Here is a 22610-nt window from a genome sequence, read left to right on the forward strand (position 1 = left end):
CACATGTGTGTAAATTTGGGTAAATGTCCGATATTGCAAAACCAGTTAAAAAGCGCAAAATGTTGTCATTTTTGAATGCAAGCCCCCAGGAAGATCAGAGGCGGACAAGCATGGACCATAAGGAATATATAATGTGCACATGTAATTTCAACAAATTGTATATCTGGGAAGGATGTATTTGAATCAAATATATATTTGTGGGCAAACTGATCAGGGGAGGATCCTCTGACCCATAACACCTACAGCATCACTCTGACTCACATTTCCTTCCCCCAATCATGGGAGAGGGGAGAATTGGGCCAATGACAAGTAGAGATGGGCAGGCTTAGCTAGGCCCAGGCACACACCCATTTTCAAAACACATAAAAAGAGACTGCTGGGACAGGTAGAGACATTCAATTCCATTTGCTGCGGAGCGTTTTGCCGGACCACACAACATCCAGAAGATACCAGTGTCATGATCTCTGCTTCCAAAAGATCAGGACTTGCCCGACTCCCTTGGAAGCAGACCCATAACCCCAGTTCCGAGTGCCAGCCAGTCCCAATTGGGACCTTTTGGACCCTGTCCTGGCGCCAGTGGCACCAGGCTCATAAAGATGCCCAGTCCCAGCGCTGGAAGCGCCGGGCTCATAATGCTTGGGTGGACTTACCTGCAGCAGAACATGCTGCTTACTTACCTGCCAGTTGAACCCCTGATCCTCTTCTGTTTGGGACTACTTTTCCTGTTGGGTGGGGCAGGAGCCACTCCCTAGGTTCAGAACACTGGAACTCTTCTGGAAAGCAGGAACTCTTTTCTTACCTAGGCGTGGCTTTGGAAGGAGACACCTAAGCACTACAGGAGGCTATTTAAACCACACCCGATGGATGAATCTTGCTTTGCGTTATTCTGCATTCTCTGCAGCAGAACGCTCATCGTGTCTTCTGCTTCTGATCCTGGGCCTAAGGGAACAAAGGCTTACCATCCTGGAATCCAGTCTTCAGCAGCACCTGTAAAGACCAAGAAAGAACAGGTTAGCACTACGGTCTTCAGTGGCAGGGCATCTCTTACCTGGTCCATCGGCTGTCACCAACGCCTCGCGCTGCATTCCGGCATCTGAAAGACAAAGGCTTACCTACTCTTCGCATGCTCCGGAGGTCTTCACACTGCATTCCGGCATCTGAAAGACAAAAGCTTACCAGCTCTTTGCACGCTCCGGAGGCCTTCGGCGCTGCATCCCGCATCTGAAAGACAAAAGAAGGTGCGTTTAAAGACATTGGGCAACTTTATTACTCACGTGCCATTACTCCTTCCCACGCCGAATCCAGTGGGTATTCCAGCACCCTTCAGCTTCTCTAAAGCTCCGAACTTGTACCTGCAAGATAAAAGGGACAGTTAGTGCGCATCGTGAAGCAGGCTACAAGCGCTTACTTGCGTGCTTCCAGGCGCTTTTATTCCTCACGCGGGTTCGATCCTCAACTCTCATCAGCCCGCCATCCGCCATCGCCGGAACCCTGCAAAACAAGAGATAGCATTACAAAAGACTTTTAAGACATTTGAAGTGCCCAGAACTTACCGTTCGTGCAGTTAACGACGGACAGCAGTCCTCTGAGGTCAAGAGGCCTGCACCCTTATCCAGTGAAGAAACTGGTTACGGCACCCTGCCCCGAGGCAGATGGAGAGCTCGGCGTTCACTTACCTAAGGTGAGGGCGTTAACCTTTGGGGTTCTACAGGAGAAGAGAAAGGGAAGAGGAGAGAGGCACCCAATAACCTCAGTTCATTAATCCCATATTTTTTATCTGCAGACATCTTACTCTTCGAGTCAGACATACAGTGCACAGAGGTCCAGCCCAAAGAGCCAACCGTGTGTTACACATCACCTTTGAAGATACGGCATTCACCCAGTCAAAACCGGCGCCTCTGCGGGAATCAGGTGAGCGTTACAACCAGTTCCAGACTGACTCCAGCTACATACTCCAGAACCTAGAACTTATACTTTAGAACCTAAATCGGAGGCCTAAAACCACAAGCTGAGTTCTCTGCAGCAGGCCTCAAATCATTGCAAGCTACTCCCAGCTGGGCGAGCTGCTTGAATCCCTTGCCAAGAACTTTTGCCAGGACCAGTGCAGAGATCCAGGAGCCGTGCAGAGACGGCTGTATCCGGACAGACCAGACCAGAGATCCAGAGTGACCCAGACTGCTGTGAGCAGAACCAGAGAGCTGACCCAGATCACTGTGAAGTGCCGAGACCAGAAACGGAGTCCAGTCCAAAACCTGACCAGATCCGTGGCGAGGCATATTTCAAATTTATATTGTGAGTACCTAGCAGAACTGTGCAGAACCAATCTCTTAGTTAAAATAATCTAATCCAAACTATTTTAACCTAAGTAGAACAGCCTCCTAGAAATCGTGTCATCTGTCATTTGTAAAGCTGCACAACTGTCACCTGTCAATTCTGAAGCTGCAAGCTGTCACCTGTCATTTTGGGTTTACTTTAAATCCGAAAAACTACCTTTTATTTAATCGTCCGTATCTCTGGAACCGTTTGGGATAGGAACGAAATTTATCATCTCAGCTTTCCAACGAACCTAGAACCGACTTGCTACTCCTTATACTTTTGCCGTAATCACGATTCACGCACTCGCGAATTTTACTGCGATTTGGTTAAAAATCCAGCCACGTGTAACCATCAGCAGTCATTTCTTTCCCTGCTGAAAATTTGTTTGCCTCTTAATCACCATCTCTGAATCATTGCTAAAGTGAGCCTGAACTCATCCCAAGTATCTCTCACTCACCCTGAACCTCCTAAAGGGAATTAAAAGCATTTTCAGCATATTTCTCACTTCATTGCCACCACATTCAAAGCACTTGGGCCTGTGTTTTAAAACTCATACCGGTTTTCTGTAAGCTTGCTGGGGGGGAACTGAATTTCGTATTGTATTTGATTGCATTCCTGAGAACTGTGTGCTCCTCTTTCCATCTACTTCCATGTCTTACATTGCATAGGGGAGGGGGGTGAATTGCCAGAGAAAAAGTGATTATATTTTCTTTTGCTAAAATCATCTCCAGTATTTCTGTACTGCATTTTATTCCTCATTGCTTTTCCCTTGAAATCATAAAAGTATTTTTGCTACTTGATCCATCCTATACTAACTCCTCATTGATTATAAAGAAGTGTGCTATTGTCAGATTACCCATTGTTGATTAACATCATATTTATAAGGGCAATATCGATTATTAATTATAAAAGCGTGGTATCTATATTTTGTTTTATTTCTCAAATAAACCTTTTAACTTGCAAAACAGAACTACTTCTTGGCTCAGTGGGGTCAGGGGGATTCTAAGAGAGGGGTGTTATATAGCGGTAGTCGTCCAGAACTCATGAACTGGACATAAAGATATATCAATAAGGGTTTCCATTCAGTATCCCAGACTAGGCATTGACTTAGCTGTAGTGTTGAATTGAATCCTCTTACAAAAGCAAGTCTCCTACCAGTGAATATTTGGACAAAATGCTTGTGCAAGAGAGAAGCTAAATAATAAACCAGTAAGAGTCTAGTTAAGGAACCAATTAAGAAACAACAAAGGCAACTGGTTGCACGACCTATAGTGGGTGGACTGTGTGGTCTGGCAACTGCACCAAGACAAGGGAGCCCCAACCAACCTGTAACAATTGTTAAAGGAAGTCAAGAACGCTGCACTTGAAGTGCTTTTGAGCTTGGCAGCGACCCCTGAGCTCCTGTTGTACTCTGTAACAATTGAACCTTTAGGAGAAGTGATTTTGAGCTTGGGGAAGGGAACCCAGAGCTCCTGTTTAGTATTGTGAACCAATTGACTATAGTGAGCAAGTGCATTGAGCTTGAGGAAGGGAATCCTGAGCTCTCGTGGAACTTTGTGAAATTAACAGAACATTGTACATCAAAAACAAGTTGTGTTTTGGACTGGGGGTGGGGGGAAGGAATCACTAGGCTAATTTGCTGAAATGAGCATATAATGGAACTGTATACTGAACATGGAGAAAGGAGCCAGAGGTAGCTCCAGATTGATTTTTGGACACCGTTTAGTTCACTTCGAACATCCCTACTCCCTGTTTAGTATTGGACGTGAGGGCAAGCATGGGTTTTGACAGACCACTTTTTGGTTTGGACTTGGACCCAACTTTCCTTAGTTTATTTAGGTTGGGAAAATCCCACCTTTGTTATAGGGCAAGATAGGCGTTACACCAACCCAAAAATGTCAATAAAGGTTTAAAGAAACTGTTACTCTTGTCTGTCTCATCTCTTGATACCATGCCTGTCTCACAACTGAAAAATTAAAATTAAATTGAAAATGTGAGAGAAGGATCTGGATAAAAATCCTACAACGCTGCTAAATATAGTGTGAAAAGACCCAAAAGCCCTCTATTCCTTGATTAAAGGGACTTCTTCGAACAAGGAAGATCGTCCAGAAGGAGCTGGTTTCCTGTGGGGTTGGACTTGCAACCACATTTTGTTTCCCTGAAATCTATGCACCAATTTAACCTCATTTGTCAACCTCTCCAGTGCTTGGGTGTTTTGTAGAGTTGGCTCAAATATAACACAGCAAGCCTCCTTTCCTTTTCTAATGTGTGCCCATGATTACGTCATAAGAGCATATTGTGGGAACCCTTTTTTGACATGGTATTTGTGTGTAAGGCATGCAGCAGCAATGATGATCAGATAATGCTTATAAAACTGGCTCTCAAAATAAGTTGCCTACTACAATCATTTTGGATGAACTTCCCCTCTATCAAACTAACCTGGTGCATGACTAATCACAGATTTATGGGAACATTTGCAGAGAACATTTTTAACTGTTTTGTCTTTTTTTTGTAATTCTGTTTGGCTCCTTCTGATCTGGGATACAAGTGCTGTATTCATCCTGTATGCTGCATTTATTCTGTGTTTTTCTAATCATATATCAGCCTACAAGTAAGCTGATTATCAGGTGCAGCTTTCTACCATTTGTCTTTGTGGCTTAGCAAATCTTGTTTAATAGAACGTTTAAATTAGGGAAAATGTTATCTTAACGTATGCCAAATACTATACGGATTGTAGGTTTGCAGGTCCTCCTGACCTCTTCGGTGAAGTGTCCATATTGCCATTACATGGAATTCATTCACATCTTGGTGCAATGCTTTCTCCAACCCAGATCTCCATGATTGGGTGATGTGCAGTCATAGGAAAATGCAATGTACAGTTTTCTTCCTGTTTGCTCCAGTCTACTTTCTTCCTCTGCATTATTATTATTATTTTTGGATTCAGTAGTCGCAGGAAAAATGTTTTGCTCCTGGATATCGCCCCAGTATTTTCCGAATTGAACAGTCACATGTACAACATTCTCAAGGGATGCACTGCATCAGTACAGCTTATTCCTGTTTATTCCACTGTATTTGATATATATTAGAGAAAATGAAGTCTGTATTGTCACAGACCTAATGCTTTCAAGTAAGTATCTTAGATCTTTCTTCCACTCCATCTTTGCCATTTCACCACCCCCATGTTCGTATCCAATTCAAATAACCCACATCTTCCTCACCCAGTGTTTCTTTTCAAAGAGCCTTTATACTACCGTGAGATGTAGATATGGGGATCGATGGACTTTAAATCACCTTTTAAGCAGGGCTCTTTAAGTGAGTTTTTGTTATCTCATTGGTGAATCAAGACTGTAGTGTACCTTGCTGATAGTTATTTTGCAATCGTTTTAACATGTCTTCCGGAAATAGTTGCCCTATGCTGAGAAATGTCTTGTATTTTAGTCCAGTGTTGCCCATTTACACTTTGTCAAACAATTGGGAAATGTCTCTTACTTGCATACATAAATAATTATTCTCGCATCTTCTTGTTGAAGCCTTTTTGTTTTGGCCATGTTTGACAGGTCTTTATATATATATATATTTTTTTTAATTTTGTATTGCCCCCTCTCAGCTCTGCTTCGTTTGAGCTTTTTATGACAATTATCAATCTTGGGAAAGGAAGAGTGGATTTAATAAGTGACATTTTCATTCCATAAGTTAGCCTGTCGACTTCCATACCCAATATGGTCTAAACAGCAACTTTTTTCATATCCAATTTGTGCTTTATGTTCAAATTCAGTAATCGCAAATTTAAGCTTTGTCAAGCACTTAATCTTTCTTCAATTCATTTAGGCTGATGGCTACAATTTTCGTATCTCGATTTTAATGTTATTGTATATTCTGACATTTGGCCAGAACCTGGTGCACACTTATTACCTTTACTAATAAATGGGATGTAGGGGAAAAGGAAATGGGGGAAGGGGGTGAGAATTAATGTAAACAAAAAAGCGGTTTTATTTGTTTTAAGGGTTTTGGCTGTTTTAAGTATTTACTGACACTGTCATGCCCTCGGAGACCGACTTAATCACCATCAGACATTCTACTATAATATCTCCTTTTGATTTTACTATTTTGGAACAAGAGCCATGTGGCCACTGGTGCAATCTGGCTCATGGCAAGATTGTCAGCTGTGTGCATAATCCTGTAAGATGCACTAATTTGACTTTCTCTCATTTGAATCAGTATTTTCGGCAGTGTTTAGCCCAGGCACAACTAAAAGCCCTATGCAATGAGACCTGCGAGCTCTTTAAGAGAAATCCTAAAAAAAATTAGTTTTTCTCCAAGAAGCTTCTCTTGGCAGATCTAATTCGGAGAAGTGTGCATGATTATTTTATGAAGCAAGACTGCTTTGCATGGTCATTTTGTTGTTTCCTGAAAAATGTCTCTTGTGTGTAAATTTGTCTCCACTTTGTTTTCCAGATTCCTATAACCGTGGGGGTCATTCTTAATTCATACTATGATGTGAAGTTTAATTTTCTTGGACTGGTGTACGCTGCTCTTGGTGTCGTGGTTACCTCTCTTTATCAAGTGGTTAGTAAGGTTTTATTTGTTTATGCCAATAACAATATTTTGCTTTGTATTTATAATGTAAAACAGTCGATGCTGGCTAGGTTGTTAGTGCCTTGTAAAGCCATGTTTTGAGAGCTATTCAGAATAGTGTACTCCGATGTATCCCGCTACTGCCCATCACCGTACACCCTAGGTTATGGATGATATTAGGAACTGTTACACCCGAGGAATCGATGGACAACTCGGCCGCATTCACAGTTGGCTCAATTTGGATCATGCAAACCAGGCCTTCGGTTTGATTGAGCCCACAGATGGAGGCTAGGAATTGTGGAAATAGAACAATGTACCATATCCTGGATACTTCCCATTTTCTCAGAACAGTGGCCCTCTGTCCTTCCCTTAGTTGCTACTGTCTATCTAGGAGGTTAGTGTCATGTGCTGAAGGATCAACACACCCACTTGAAGCAAGATTTCCTGCACCAATGGTCTTCATTATAATAGAAAACCTATGGCTTAGGTTATCGGTTGAGAGATCAAACAAATCGAGTTGCCTTCTGTACTGTAATCGTCAATCAATCCCTCTCCCCCTTAGGATATGCCATCATGGCGTTGAACAAAGTCATTCCGTTTATTCTTGTCAGGAGGTTGCTTATCTACTTTTTATCCTAAGTGCCTTTTTTGGCACCAGCACCGCTGGTTATTTCATTGTCATGACAGAAGCCAGGGGTCCAACTCTTTAAGATCCTTTATACTGTTGTATTGGGAAATTTGGCTGTCGTGCCTAGCTCATCAACATGCTGCTGCTCGCCCTCTAAATTCATACTCGCTAACCAAGTTGAAAATCTCCTCAAACTCTTCCGGGTTGTCCTTCTCTTTTTCTCCACTTCTAAACACTCCTTTCCTTCTCTTTACCAATTGTCTCCCTTTTCTGTTTACTATCTCGCCGGTTCACTATGCTCCTCTGGATTGGCTCACATGAGGTATGTGTCTGCTTCCACTTAAGTTTCCACACCATTTTAACCTCCATGCCTTTCACATCTGTGTTAGTATTTCAGGGCTCTCACCAGGCAGCTCTTCTCAGAATGAATGCTCCCCAAAACTCGAGGCAACCTTGTTGGGGGGGGGGCACTCTCCTGAAGCCTTTCACACAGGCTGCCTACCCAGTCTTTCTGCATTAGACTACTCACAGTACTCCAACTATATTACTGTGAGAGAACCATGCTTAATCTGGCAAGACCAGCCTCTTGCAAGACTCTCCTTCAGACATGAGAAGTGACCACCAGAACTCGCCAAGACATTTTTGGCAACATGGCATCCTGTCCCCTCGCGTTGTAGTCTTCTTGCCTACCAATGAACACTGCTTGCCCTACTAAATACCTGCCAGTACTAAACCAACTATATAAAACAGGGATGCTCAACTGTACTTATAAAGATGATCACCCTACCTGGTCATAAACCTTTCATATTTTGGAAACCATAGTCCTGCTCAAACAATGCCATAGGCTATTTTTTTCGCATTGAGATTTGGCGTTTGTTTATTGATCCTACGTAGGGCATAGTGTGTGAGGTTCATTCCAACTTTTTTAAGCGTGGTGTTGGACTAGTTCTCAAGAACTGGTTAAAGGTACTCTGCTCTTCGAAACAGGGTATTGAGGCACATGTAAGTCTATACCAAACTTCCTGTTGGAAATATGACATTTGTAGCAGAATACTTTTTGGGGTGAAGGTAACCCATTTCCAATTATTGTCTTGAGGTGCTTCTAAATATGATAATCCAATCCAGGACTTGCGTGAATTACTCTCCCTGCATTAATCACTTTTCTTATAGCTTTTCATCGCAGGAAAGAATCCACCATGAAGTTTTGTAGTGATCAGTGCTCTTTGAATCCAATTTAATGTAACTACATTTATTGACCTCGAATGTATGAATGTCTGTCGGCCGAGTTGGGATTTGAACTAGCGAATTGCATGCTGGTCACAAATATGAAGCATCCGTTTAACTCGGACAGGTTGCATGCCCGAAATTCCAAAGTTTGAGGATGACCCATGCGCATACACGCTTGGACAAGTATCCCTGCAAGTATGCTGATGCACGTGCCACTCGCTCCGAAAAACACAAACTGAGCGTGTAACATGTATACTCTGAGACCATATGTACGTTAGTTCAGAATACACTGACCACACACTTGGAATATGCATAAGCATTTAGTACACGCACAGGAGAACATGTCTATGCTCACAGTGTATGCGTGCTGTCATAAGGTCACACTCCACTTGCATACCTGGATGCTTATTTATGCTCACTCTGCCATCTCGCACAGACCCGACATCATAATCGTATTACCATTCATAAGTGAGACACAATCTTCATCACAGAAACCTGGTCCCCCCCCCCCCAAACTTCTCCATGTCTTCGACATCCTCGTCCCACTCTGATATACCATCCAACATGCTGACCAGTCAGGGAAGATGGGGCAGGAGCAGGTCAGAGAGTGCGGCAGTCCGGCAGTCCTCAATAACATTGAATGGCCCTGCATGGTGTACAGCGAAACCGCATTGGACTCTATGGAGCCCCTTACATATCAAGTCTCAGTATCACATAAGTAGTCTGCCACTTTTTACCTTGTATATAGGCCACTTCATAGGTATGGCACCATCTTCGTCCGGGTTTTCAACATAGCCAAACACATGCAATTAAAAATACCAGAGATGCTCTACTTGGCCTAGCAGAATCCCTGCACATAACATAACATGTTCAATCCCTAATACATCAGTGGAAACCTCCTTGACTTCGTTCCCTCCTCTTCTCCTCTTCCCCCCTCATCAAATGCTTCAACGCCATCCCCATCGACTGGCCAAACCATGCTGCAATCCCTTCACGTTATCACACACCCTCCCTCTCCATAAAGAAAATGGCAAAAAATGGCAAGCCTGTAAGTCACTCCAACGAAATCGTTGCTTTGGAAATCAGCCAAACCAACATCCCAGTCACCACTAAGGTCCTTTTCTCTAATGGAAACCTTCAACAAAACCTCAAAGGAGTTGGCCATCAACTGTGTCCTTTTTAAAATAGCGTTCACCCACTCCTCCCACCCCATGGTACACTCAGGAATTGTCTGAGACTAAATGCGCAAACCTGAGGCCCTCCTCACCATTAAGGCCATAAGCTGGGCTCTGACTATTGAATTTAAAGCCTCCTACAACTCCAAAACTGCAGCAGCTTCTAGTAGGCTCCTGAGAGAAATAAAGTGGCATCGATTATTTCTTTATTGGCAAAATCGACAAAATTAGACACCACATCAATGCCCCCCTAATCATCTGCTTCGCTGGTATCTATTGCACCCTTGGCCCCACTACATTGGACTGATTTCTCTACATTCACCCCACCGCCCCCCAAGGATGGAATGCAAAATGCAAGAAAACACGACCCGGCAAGGATGTAGAGTTTAGCACTATCTTTATTGTACAAAGGAAATGAAACTGGCTGTGACATCCAGACCGGTACAACGCAAAGTCTTAGTAAAGTCTGTTGTTGGGTCAGTGGCCAAGAAATATTGTAATCTTTTCATAGCATACCATCTTGAACGAAGACCAATATGTAAGACCACAAACTACTTTGGGCATTCAAAGGGTCTCCCATCATCCTTTCTTCTTATGTAGATGGTCCTAATAGAAATGACTTCTCGCGTCTCTCTGCTGTTATATACGATTCTTGGCTAACTTGGGTCAGAAATGTTCAGAATTAATTTGCACTGTTTCAGGCAAAAATCCTTCAGTCTCTCTGGGTGTCTTGAAGGTGTCACTCAGACTCTTGTTCCTTTTTTATTTATTTTACAGGCAATGTTCTTGGAGATGGGTGACTGCTCCATTAGGCCCAGCAAGGGATGAATAGTGTCGCTGAAATGTCTCGGCACCTCGTCTTGCATTTAGTGTCGCTGAAATGTCTCGGCACCTCGTCTTGCATTTCTCTGCTTCTAATCAGCAGGTTTATTTATTTATTTATTGGACGTTTATAAGGCGCTTATACAACAAGACAGTGTTTCAAAGCGCCAGGTTCCACGCCTTCTCCCAGAGCAGAGGTTGGCTGAGGATTCTACAGGTTTTCTATTGAGGTCGTAATCCTGCAGCTGCCCAACATGTTCACCTCTTTGCTCATTTGATGCTCACTTGTGCATATGGCTTGTCCTCGCCTTTCACCCTAGTGCTGTTTTTAGGCTAACCTGTTGGATGTTACACAACATGTTCTTTCCTGCTCCCACGAGTTCCACATAACTTGTGACTTTATTCTGTGCCCTGACTTCTATGGCACTATCTCCACCTCCAAGGGAGTCTAACTCCCATCCTCTCTTCTACTACTTTGCCACCAATCCTCTTCTCTTTCCTGAGGTAGAGAACCACCCAGCGGGACATCCGACTCGGATGGATAGTCCGGAGTGACAAGTGGAAGATGGCAATATTGTGGACGGAGTCTGTTTTGAATTGTTGATGCGTGCAGCTTTCAGCAGCTATTATGGTTTCTCTGTCTGCTCGAAAGGACGCTTGAAACATTGACTGTAGGCCTCATTACAAGTTTGCCGGTCTGGAAACAGTGCTGGTAAGATTACCGGCACTGTTGTTTCTGGGCCGGCAAACTACGAATCTGCTGGCGGGTGCCGTTCCGCCCACCTGGTCTGATCCTGGCAGGTGTAACGGCACCCGCCAGCAGACCTTCACGGAAGCACTGGCGCCCTTATTAACGGTGCCGGTGCTTCCATGATCCCCATTCCCGTGGAGTCCTATGGGACTACACGGGAATGGGGATCAACATTTTACCGGTGCCTGACTTACCGGGCCTGTAATGCCCGGTTATTCTGGCAAGTCAGGGGCCGGTAAATCATTACAGGTCTGGCGGCTACCTGTTGGTTTTTCCAGCATGGTTTACGCCTGACTCGTAATGAGGGCCTGTATCTTGGATACAACTGGCTTAGGCTTTGCTTGAAGTGAAGTGGCCCTGTGCTGGGCTTGATATGTCCGTTCATGATCCCGTCAATCTGCTCTCCAAACAACTCCTTGCCGAAGAGTGGGAGCTTGATCAGGCTGGTTCTTCGTGTTGCTTCTCCTTTCCAGTCCCTAGTCCGCAGGTTCCTGTGGCCTAGGATTGATGTACCTGAGGCGAGAGCTGTCACCCGAACATTGTCAAACGCTATTGCAGAGATACACTCCACCTGCCTCTGAATCCTTTCAACCAATACCGTAAAACCTGTCCTTCAGCCAAAGACTGGAGAAAGGTCTCAGTCTTTCAAGGCTAAATTTGCTGTTGTAGGAGGTTTTAATTGTGCGTCATCTAATTCAGGGGAATTCTCCACCCACCCCAAATCTGGTCCGCTCAATTTTCATTTATTTAGTAAAGTTCTTTTTTATGAACCTGCGACCCCCAATTTAACTATTGATTCCATACAGCCGCCTCCCTTCTCTTGCAGGATTGCACATGTCTGCCTTTATTTATAAAAGGGAACATTTACGTGTTTGTGGCTGGGTTTGTGGCAAAGTGTTGTTCCTACAATTCCACACTATTTCAACAATCTGCACCAAACTGCATAGTTACCTGCTGGGACCCTCTGGATAATACTGGCTACATGGCATCTTGACACCCCAACCTGTTCCCTGGATTTCAGCACAAGTCAAAATTTGTTTGTGGCTTGGCGAAGCGTTGTTACACCATTTCACCAATCGGCAGAACATTTTGCATAGTTACCCGTTAGGACCCTCCGGACATGATTGGCTACATAACATTTGGACACCCCACCCCTTTCTCTGGATGTCAGCATCTTCACACATGAGACGGTTGCTTGAAACCAGCAAAACATTAATGTGGTTGTAGAAGGACCAATCCGGTTTCTGGGACACTTGCACCGCAATGAACTGCACCACGCCAGGGCGAGGAGGGAACACACACACACACACACACACACACACACACACACACACACACACACACACACACACACACACACACACACACACACACACACACACACACACACACACACACACACACACACACACACACACACACACACACACACACACACACACACACACACACACACACACACACACACACACACACACACACACACACACACACACACACACACACACACACACACACACACACACACACACACACACACACACACACACACACACACACACACACACACACACACACACACACACACACACACACACACACACACACACACACACACACACACACACACACACACTCTTTACTTCAGAGTGCAAGGCACATCAAGCAATAAGCAAATTGGAACAGCGACCTACAGATTCATTCATTTTAAACATTTGATGAGAGTATTGTCATGTCTATCCACGGAACCCATGGAGAGAACGTGTACTTTTTGCTAGTTTATTAATAAAATTTAAATAATTGAATCAATTTAAATATAAACAAATTATACATTTATAAAATTACATGTGAATGCACTATCGCCTCATTTTTCATTGCTACATTTACAGTAACAGCGACTCTTGGAGCACACATCACCGTACATTTGTACTACCATGAGCACACATCCACCCTGGATTGAAAAATGCATGAGGGTTCAGGATAAAGCTTTCATTAGATTAATAAAATGAAACCAACTAAATCACAACATCCCTACCTGTCTAAATCTGTATACATATTTGGAATAAACATAAACCCCTCCCTCCCCAATAGACATGTAAACATCTCAAACAGCATTCCAGAAACTCAATTTAAAAGACAGGCTACTTAACACTCCTGCATGTAAACTGCTTGCAAGAAGGAAAATGTATGTCTAATGTGTATGTTTGCTATATTGTCTTCCGTGGCGTTTCTATTGTATTAAAGTGTAAAAGGGTACATTTGTGTAACTTTCAATGGGCAACTTAAAGGTGGAAGAATGGGTGGCAGTTCATAGCCCTTTCCCCCTCTTTCTTAGGTGGCTCCGCACCAGTAACAGGACTCTAGTTTATGATGTAACCAGGACATTTTGTTGTGTGTACACGGTGAGATGTGGCTCCCAGTGCTTCATCATTGCACAGAGGAGGAGCAGGGATCTCCCCATATACAAACCATTCAGATCTATTTTGTCAAATCTATAATTCCAGAAGCACATACAGTTCTGAAATGAACACTAATCTCTCAGGATGCATAGTCCATTTATATACCTCTGCCCCCTCAGTTCTTTCAAAAATATAGATTAGAGTATCGCTCCCCCACTTAATTATTTCCTCTTAATATTCTACTTGCATATACATTTATTTTCGGCTGTCTCTGACAGTTGGGCACTGGTACAATTCTCCCCCTCTGGTGACGGGTGGGCATCAGTCAGCAAGAGGGCTTTGACCTCCCTCCATAGCCTGTTTTCCCTCCTTCTGTATTGGGCGTTTCTTCCACTGAAGAAGGCCTGGGGTATAAATTCCTGGTAGGCCTTACTTGCAGTGCCCTGCTAATAATCCAAAATGGATCCAAAGGAAAGAAAGCTATTCCATTTTCTTTTTCTGTTACTCTCAGTTCTCGTTTCTCTCCTTCCTTCATTCTGTCAGTCAGCTAGTCAGTGAGTAATTATCCCCAGAATGTATTGGTTTGGACTTTTATAGATCAAAAACCGCTCGCTTTTAGAGGTGTGTATTATTTCTCTGATCTAATTTGTCAGTGTGCGCGAGTGGACAGTTATCAAAATTATAATCCTACTAAACCTGACCCCTTAATACTCATTGGGCATATTAATGAGGGCAGTGACTTCTATACCCATTTTCCCCTCCCATTTGATGTGATGTCATCTTGGATAATTCTTAATTAAACAATTCTTATTTTCTGAAACCTCCTGTTCACATGTGATCATGTTACTAATCCGTTCATCTGTGAGTCAAATGGTGCAAGTCTCATCTGGCACAACCTGTGATGTGTTAATGATTTTTCCTTATTGTTCTCGGATACATTTACACGATAATCATTCCCAGCTCAGAATAACGGGCTCGCCATCATGGACACTAGGATATATATTAATCACTGGCGTGTTTCGTTTCTGCGTGTAAATAGCCACATTCATCTAGTTACATAATTAAGCATATAAAAAAATACCTTTTTACATTAACCTGATGGTACTTTTCACCTTAAACAATTTAAAAATAACTTTCTACCACCTTCCGATCAGAAGCTATTTACAAAACTATGATTCCATATGTAATTTATAACGTGCATTATTTTTCTTTACATGTTATAGGATAAATCACAATATTGAATAGCATCTCCAGTTCTGGCTGCTAACAGCCATATGGTGTCAGTTTCTTTAGCGCACAGAGCTGGTAATTTATGACTGCTGAGTAGGCTGGTTGTGACGGGGTAAGTTCTTTGAGGTTTCGTTTCTCATAGCCACATATACAGCACTGCCCCTTGAATGAATACAGCCATTTTCTGTCACGTTCGCCAGACTCCAAATCTGATGGAAAGATTTGAGTACATAGAGAGCAGATCACTGCAGACCACTCTCCATAGCATATTGGTTGTATTTTTAAGGAGCCTTTGAACAGGCCTTGTGGCCGATGAAAGCTGTGAATGGGCCTTTGTTTTTATTACCTTGGCTCGTCTCTGAGAAGAAGGATCCAAGCAGTGTCAACGTTTTTATAGCCCATCCTCTGGGTTTAATTTCCTTGAAGCAAGCCATCCCCTCAGTACTTGTTGGGGCAGGTCAGGAAAATGCCACTTTGCTTTCCAGGTTTAGGCTGGTTTCATTCACAAATGCAGCTTGAAAAGGTAATTGTATTCCCCACTGTAATAGTTTACCTTAAAATGCGCAGCATATAACACCCTACCTAAAGTCTCCTCCCGCCCAGGTGGCCAGGGAAAGGCAGACTCTTCCTGATCCTAACCCTGAGGGCATATTAGCCAGGAGGATCACCTGGGAGTAGAAGGACCCCAGGGAAATAAGAGGACTTTGTGGGATGTGATGCAGTATTTGTCTTCCTCAAGGAAGGGAATATCTTTCATGCCGGAATATGTAATGGCTTGCTGTTGAAGAGTTTTTATTTCCCCAAACTGACTGTCGGAATGTAGATGAAAACCATCACAAGCAGTCATGTTCTGAAAGTCTGGAAAAACCCTCTTCAAATCACTAACATTTCTAAACACGAGAGCCCCTATGAGTTCCAGAGAAATAAGGAAGAAGAGTCTTTAATTGTTACCCATTAAAATCCTGAGGAAACCTACTCTTCTGTAAAGTTAAGTAATATGTGGAATCCTCATAGTACTTTGGGGAATATGTCGAAGATGAATAATGAACATGGTAATTATGTTTTCACTAAGAAAACCATTTTATGATGACTAAGAGTCCCAAAAATCCATAACTATTAGGACGAATAAGACTGCAGAGGCACAGGACTGCAGATTGCAGTCAATTGGAAATAATGACCCACACATGAGGCGGACTGGGAGGCATAAAAACCCCCCCCCTGGTGCAGGCCATAGGAAGGAGCAGTAGTAGAAGGTGGGGTAGTTTTCCTACCTCCACGTAGCAGCAGAAGCAGGTCATGTGGGAGTAGAGATGCTGGGAGAGCCTTGCTGGTGACAGACGTGAGCTGCGGAGGTCCGGGAAAAAGGGATTCTTTGACTGTGTGGGGAAACTGAAGCAGAGGACCTGGAGGCAGCGAGGCAAACGGGACGCGTGCATGCCAGATCCAGTGAGTTCAATGTCCGATAGTGGCCCAGGACTGCTCTATAGCTGCCCGCTGGCCAAGTCCAGGGGCCTCGGCCATAGAAAAGAGATAAACTAAGTACAACGAGTGAAAAAAGCACTTTTTATTTTATTAATATCGAACCAATAGGAAACAAGTTAATTCAACAACCAAGCTGATTGAAAAGGGTGCAGATGCCAACGTAAGAATATGATTGTCCTATTAAGAGTGTGATTGTGACATTATAGGGGAATATTAAGAGCCAGCAAAGAGAAAGGGCAAGATCTATATGAGAAAAGATAAACCATCATTGCAAAAGAGAAACATACCAAGGCAATTGAGAAGAACTATAATTGCCAAAGCCAAAAGAAGGTGGTTGGTGTTTTCAGTGTTGCTAAAAACTATTGCACATATAAACAAAGTTCCCAAGAGAGAGGGATTTAAACCCACATTGCCAAAGAGGTGTGAAATAGAAACTGAAACCTTATCAGCAGTTGGTTAGTGGAAAAGAGAAGAAACAAGAGTGGTAGGAAGGCTGCCCTTCTGAGGGAACACTCTCAGAGGGAGTGGAACATAACCTGCAGAGTGTGGTAACCATATGGGTGTGACAAATAGCATCAGTGTGGTTCTTATTTCCATTGAAGTGCTTCTAATATTTGAAGTTGTGGAGCAAAAGACATTGCTAATTTGTTCGCGTTCAACTTTTACCACAGAATTACTGACAAGTAATAGTTTACTCTGGCCTGGCAGGAGAGTACACCAGTTAAATACACCAAAATAGAGAACTTTGTTTTGCGCAGCCTGGCTGGCGAGTAGATTGGTGAATGCCATTGAAGTACTGTAGTATGATTAAAAGTCTTGAAGTAGAACCACTAAAGTATTTTTGTTGATGAATGCTGACTCATCCTGACAAATTATTAACATTGAAGCAAGTGTTCTGTGAACTGTATTTACATTTTCAAACAAATGGTTTTGTGATCCGGTGCAGAAATAGCCTGACAAAGACCTTTTTGTTGAAACCAGTGAAGCACGGACCTATTCTGAGCTGCTGAACAGAAGTTGTTTCAAGAACTTTGTGTTATCAAGTTGGAACTTTGTGTTCTTGAGTTGGAACCAAAAGCAAACATTGTTACGATGCAGGTTTTCCTTAACCTTTTTGGAACTGTTGAACAAAATCCTAATTGAATCGGGGTAAGGGGAATTCGGCCAGATTAGAAGGAGAAAGTTATTATGTAACTGTTGTGTTTGTTGCCGTTGAACTACCATATATTGCCTTGTTTAATTGTGTATGATTAAGTTTGAGGCAAAGAATCCTTATGTTGGGAGTGTTTGCTTTTTAGTTTATTTTGGGTGAGGAAATCCTCATCAGGGTAGGGATAGTGAGGTGTTCATCCAACCTTTTTAAAAACCGTCATAAATGTGTCCGCCTCACATACTACTTCTTAGTCTTGTAAGGAAACAAACGGAAAGAATACAGGCCCAATTCGTTTTTTACTTTTGTGTAGTAGCATGCTATGCTTTCACATTCCAGATTGTCTTTTTTCCATTTAACAAACGGTTGCTGGTGGTAACTGGAAAGATTGATTTTGTGCCTGGTCAGTGGCTTTTGCCCAAATTCACTTGTTGTAGATGAGCTACTGACTTCACAACCATTCCTTGCATGTGTCTTTTTCAGATGCTTTGCACAAGATGTAGTTCATATGTTGATTTTTAAATGTGAGGTTTTGCTTTGCATTCTTTTTGCATACATTTCCCTACACAGTCCACACAAGATATAGGGATGACCGTAGTGCCAGGCCTGAGCCAGCGAAGGCCTTTTTCAAGGTGACCTCCACTTTGCGGTCGATTGAGCCTGCTGAAGTGGCTCCCTCAGTAGATACCACTGTGCACCCAATCAAGGGACCTGGATCCACCTGCACTGCAGTGGCCAGGACAAATCCTCACATTCCAGGTCACAGCTTTTCATTAGGAATTTAGGAATGGAGGTCTTGGCCACAGTTTATCTATGCCATGCATTGGCTCTTCATTGGCCCAAACCAATTAACGTGCAAGTTGCGATATTGGCCTGTCCATCGTTACCTGTGCCGCAGTTCTTTTCTGGGGTAACTCGCCGCATGCAAGACCATTACTTCAGAAGAATTCTCTATTGGACCATAAAACAATTTTAGTATGCTTGGATGACTGCCTCGCAGCTAGAGAAGTATTGAGCCTACTCTGGTATCATTTGGCAGAGGTCCAGCCTACCCACCTGTACACATTGCTCTGTAGCAGAGGTCCTTTGCACTGTTGCTCAGTGCCTTTGCCATGAGTGTTCATGCATGCTTGTTTTTCTTAGGCACCCTTTTAAGAACTTTGTGGTATTTGTCTGTCCAGTCAAATCCTAGATGGGGGAGAGGGGGCATGCAAAAAGGGGTTTGACTGGTTGAGCGTCTTAATTTGGGGAGTACACGGAAAGCATTGGTCATCTATGAATTGCATGGCTAACTGTTCCAACTTTAAGTCGAGTGCAGAGGTTTGCTTTTCTTTTGGTGGTAGGGCTGCAGTGTGGGGGGGAGGAGGAAGGGGGGTGTGTGTGTGTGTGTGTGTGTGTGTGTGTGTGTAGTACAACATTGATTGCATTGGAGGGCTGCTACTGCAAGCAGTCTAGACCTGTCGATGGCCATTGTTGGCTGGTGCTGTTGTGTATTTTACTGGGACTTTTCCCTCGCATGTTGCTCTATTCTAGACAAGTGGCAATGCACTCCGATTAAACCAGATCCTGCTTCTCTTACTCACTAGTCACAGAAATCTAAATGTTGTTCAACTTGTCCTTGCAGCAATCTCCAACAAGTAAAACTTTATCTTTACAACTCTACTGCCATCTGAATGACTCTCATTGTTTCTCAAAGGTTCAATGGATGGCAAAGCGTTGTCGGCCTGATGGAGCAAACGTCAACCAATTGTCTTTTTACTAATCCTGGAGACGGATGCATTTCTCCTAGTAATCCATATATGTGAATTGTATCTGCTATCGGAATAATGACTTGCTCCCTGTGAGCCCTGCTTTGGTTGCTACGTTGTCCAGAGACAGCTTCTTGTACCTGACTGTCTCCTTTTTTCTTTTCTTCTCTAGTGGGTGGGATCCAAGCAACACGAGCTCCAAGTCAACTCCATGCAGCTGCTCTATTACCAGGCCCCAATGTCCTCTCTCATGCTCATGGGTGTGGTTCCTTTTTTCGAGCCAGTCATCGGAGAAGGAGGTATACTAGGACCCTGGTCATTGGATGCTTGGGTAAGTTGTTGTTGCCTTTTCCCGGCGATGCTGAAACGCAGAATTACAATGGCCCTTTGGTCTAAGAGCTGAATGGTGGGTCAATGGATTTTTGTTGCCATTTAGGGGCATGCCTTTCTGTCGCATGTCTATAGCACTCTGTTTTATGTAGGTACTTGGTGGAGGTACCTGGTACAAACTGAATCTGTGTGTGGGCATGGATGTTCTACACTGACTGGTTTCGCTGCAGTCGCCAGGGTGTGACCAGATGGTGTGCGAAGTGGTGGTGTCGATAACCAGCAAAAATGCGGTGCACTGCTATCCCCCACATTTCAGATCTTCACACCCTATGTGGTGGTGTGTTACCACTTACAGTGGGCCTTGTAAAAGCAGCCAGCTTTCTTGGAGTGGTGAACTAGTGGCCAAGTATAGGTGTCGGCGGTATGGTACAGTTTTACACTTTTTGGTGTAAAGATTACATATGAAATATAGTGAATTCTTATAGGCCTAGAACCCAGCAAAGCATTCCATCCACACCGCTTTTAAACCCTGTGCCGTGTACGTTCTGCTTTTGGATGCGTCCTGCCTGGTGCACCCTATTACTATAGGCAGGGGAAGGGAGACTTTATGTAGTTCTGCCAGCACTAAGTGATGCTTATCCTACAGATCTGGGAAATATTGACATGTGCCACCCTCCCACCCCTTAAAGTGGAACTTTTATTTAGTTTAATTTAGTGGATTCATCTTTTCAATTGATTCCAGTATACATTTGATGTCGTCACATAGGAGTTATAATTGTTTGTGCACAGTAGACATCCCTCAAGATAAATTTACAGATATAATGTATGCACATGATTATAACTCACATGACCATATACAATGTATACTGTACGCTTATCGAAAATATGGATCCATTAAATAAAATAAGGTTACTCCAAGTTGGAGTGCATCTCTTCCATTGTCCAATGCTACATATTCACACCAACAATTGGGATGCATGGAATTGTCGGTGCAGCCCCACGACTTGATCCCCAAATGCTATTCTGACAGTGCAGGCATTAGTATTATCTGCAACACCTCATTTTTATCCTGCCGATCTGTTTATCAATAACGGTGATATACAGTACTTCATTTGTAGCTCCGTAGGCAAACGAAATGACGCTAAATGTTTGTATTCTACGTGAAAGATATTGGAAATGGACAAAGAATAATTGCAAATAATTGCATTATTTACACAATAAACCCTGAAGGGCGGGGCCATTACCGGATAAGGTAATGCTCCCACCCGGAGGGGTTTATTGCCACTAGTATCCTGGCCCTTTGTACCGAGATACTAATCGTTTTTTTTTCCTTCAATTTGAGAAACGGTGTTTGCCGTTTCTCAACTTGGCGCAGGGGGGCGGGGGGGGGTACAAAACTAGATGGCTGCCAAGAATCCCTTTCCGTGGCAGCCATTGCTGCAATAGAGCTGCGAGGGACGAAGGAGTGCAGGGTAAGTGGGGATATTTGGGCGGGGGGGGGGGGGGAGGAGGCGCAATTACCTTAGTACCAGTGGGGGAAGATGACGTTCTGACGAAGCTCAGATCAGGGTGTTTTTACCATGTGCGTTCTGAGCCTCCTGATTGGCTGGGAGGCCACCACACCCCCGCCGTGTACTAGGTGAAATAACAATCAGTATGGCCAAAGGATGCAGTTGTTTGTGAAATTCTGATCGGTCTAGCTACAGCATGGAATGGGTAATAAATTAAATGGTAAGATTCTGGGTGGAAGCACAACCTATGGAAGGTAATATCTATTTGTAGAATTTGTGGAGGATGCTGTGCAAAGATGGGGAGCTGTATAGAACAATCTAATGAATTCGTTTTGTATATGGAATTTTATTGAAATATCATCCGCTGTGTGGTTTTATAATGGCGAGAGCCAATGAAAGTCTTTTACTAATGCTGCCCCAGTGGTTGTGAAAGAATTGTATATCCCGTATTGGGAATTGAAATTGAACTTCGTTTTGGCTGGAATTCAATTTGCACCTGACAGATTTATATGCAAGCTGGTGTCTCGGGCAATATGTATGTATGGGATTTATAAAGTGCCAAGCTAGCAACTGGGCTGGGAAACGGCACTATACAATGTGATCACCCCCGTAGGGTGCAGGGCTAGCGGAGGAACTGAGGTGGGTAGGTTGAGCAGCAGAGGGGGTGATGATCACCCCGTAGGGTGCAGGGGGGTAGCAGAGGAACTGAGACTGGTAGGGTGAGCAGGAGAAAGGGGTTAACGCTAGACGGAGAGAAATGGGTTTGAAACTGGAGGATGTTGGAAACTGAACTGCTTTTACATTTGCTGTTCTTAGTTCCTGCAGTGACATGGCCCTGCTTATCTACGTGGTTCTTCCTTGAATGTTCTTCTTTTCTCTGCAGGCCCTGGTGTTGCTGTCTGGAGTAATAGCCTTTCTGGTGAATTTGTCCATTTACTGGATCATCGGCACCACATCGCCGGTCACGTATCCTTCTGCTGCTTTCTGTTCCTCTAGCTGTCTTTGGAGATCGTTTGGGAACAGATTGGTATTGCTGCTATAGGTTGCTGCTAAGTGTCCCACCGGTCCAATTCTTTCACCTGTTTTTTTGGGCGTCTTGATGTGCAACTTCATCCTTGAGCTAATCAACGGCTGAGGTAATAGTTGTGGCTTTGTACTCCCATTGCACCTGGTTACTTGGTGCCGGTATGCAAGCAGATGGATTGCTTGGTGTGGGTGTGCAAGCAGATGGATTGCTTGGTGTGGGTGTGCAAGCAGATGGATTGC

General features: G+C 43.6%; 2 protein-coding genes across 3 annotated transcripts in view; one reads left to right on the forward strand and one right to left on the reverse strand.

Moving 5' to 3' along the window:
• Positions 1 to 22610, reverse strand: part of MDM2 (MDM2 proto-oncogene) — a 359362-nt gene that overhangs the window by 203744 nt on the left and 133008 nt on the right. The window lies entirely within an intron of this gene.
• Positions 1 to 22610, forward strand: part of SLC35E3 (solute carrier family 35 member E3) — an 87403-nt gene that overhangs the window by 52101 nt on the left and 12692 nt on the right. Inside the window, exons 2-4 of one of the 2 annotated variants that reach the window (XM_069629718.1) lie at positions 6772 to 6882; positions 19676 to 19834; positions 22228 to 22310. In XM_069629718.1, the coding sequence (XP_069485819.1) occupies positions 6772 to 6882; positions 19676 to 19834; positions 22228 to 22310 (353 nt within the window). The remainder of the gene's footprint in view (positions 1 to 6771; positions 6883 to 19675; positions 19835 to 22227; positions 22311 to 22610) is intronic. The other variant, XM_069629719.1, reaches the window with a different exon arrangement.

The sequence above is a fragment of the Ambystoma mexicanum genome, chromosome 12 (assembly GCF_040938575.1).
Source record: "Ambystoma mexicanum isolate Mex_15411 chromosome 12, UKY_AmexF1_1, whole genome shotgun sequence".
Lineage (NCBI taxonomy): Eukaryota > Metazoa > Chordata > Amphibia > Caudata > Ambystomatidae > Ambystoma > Ambystoma mexicanum.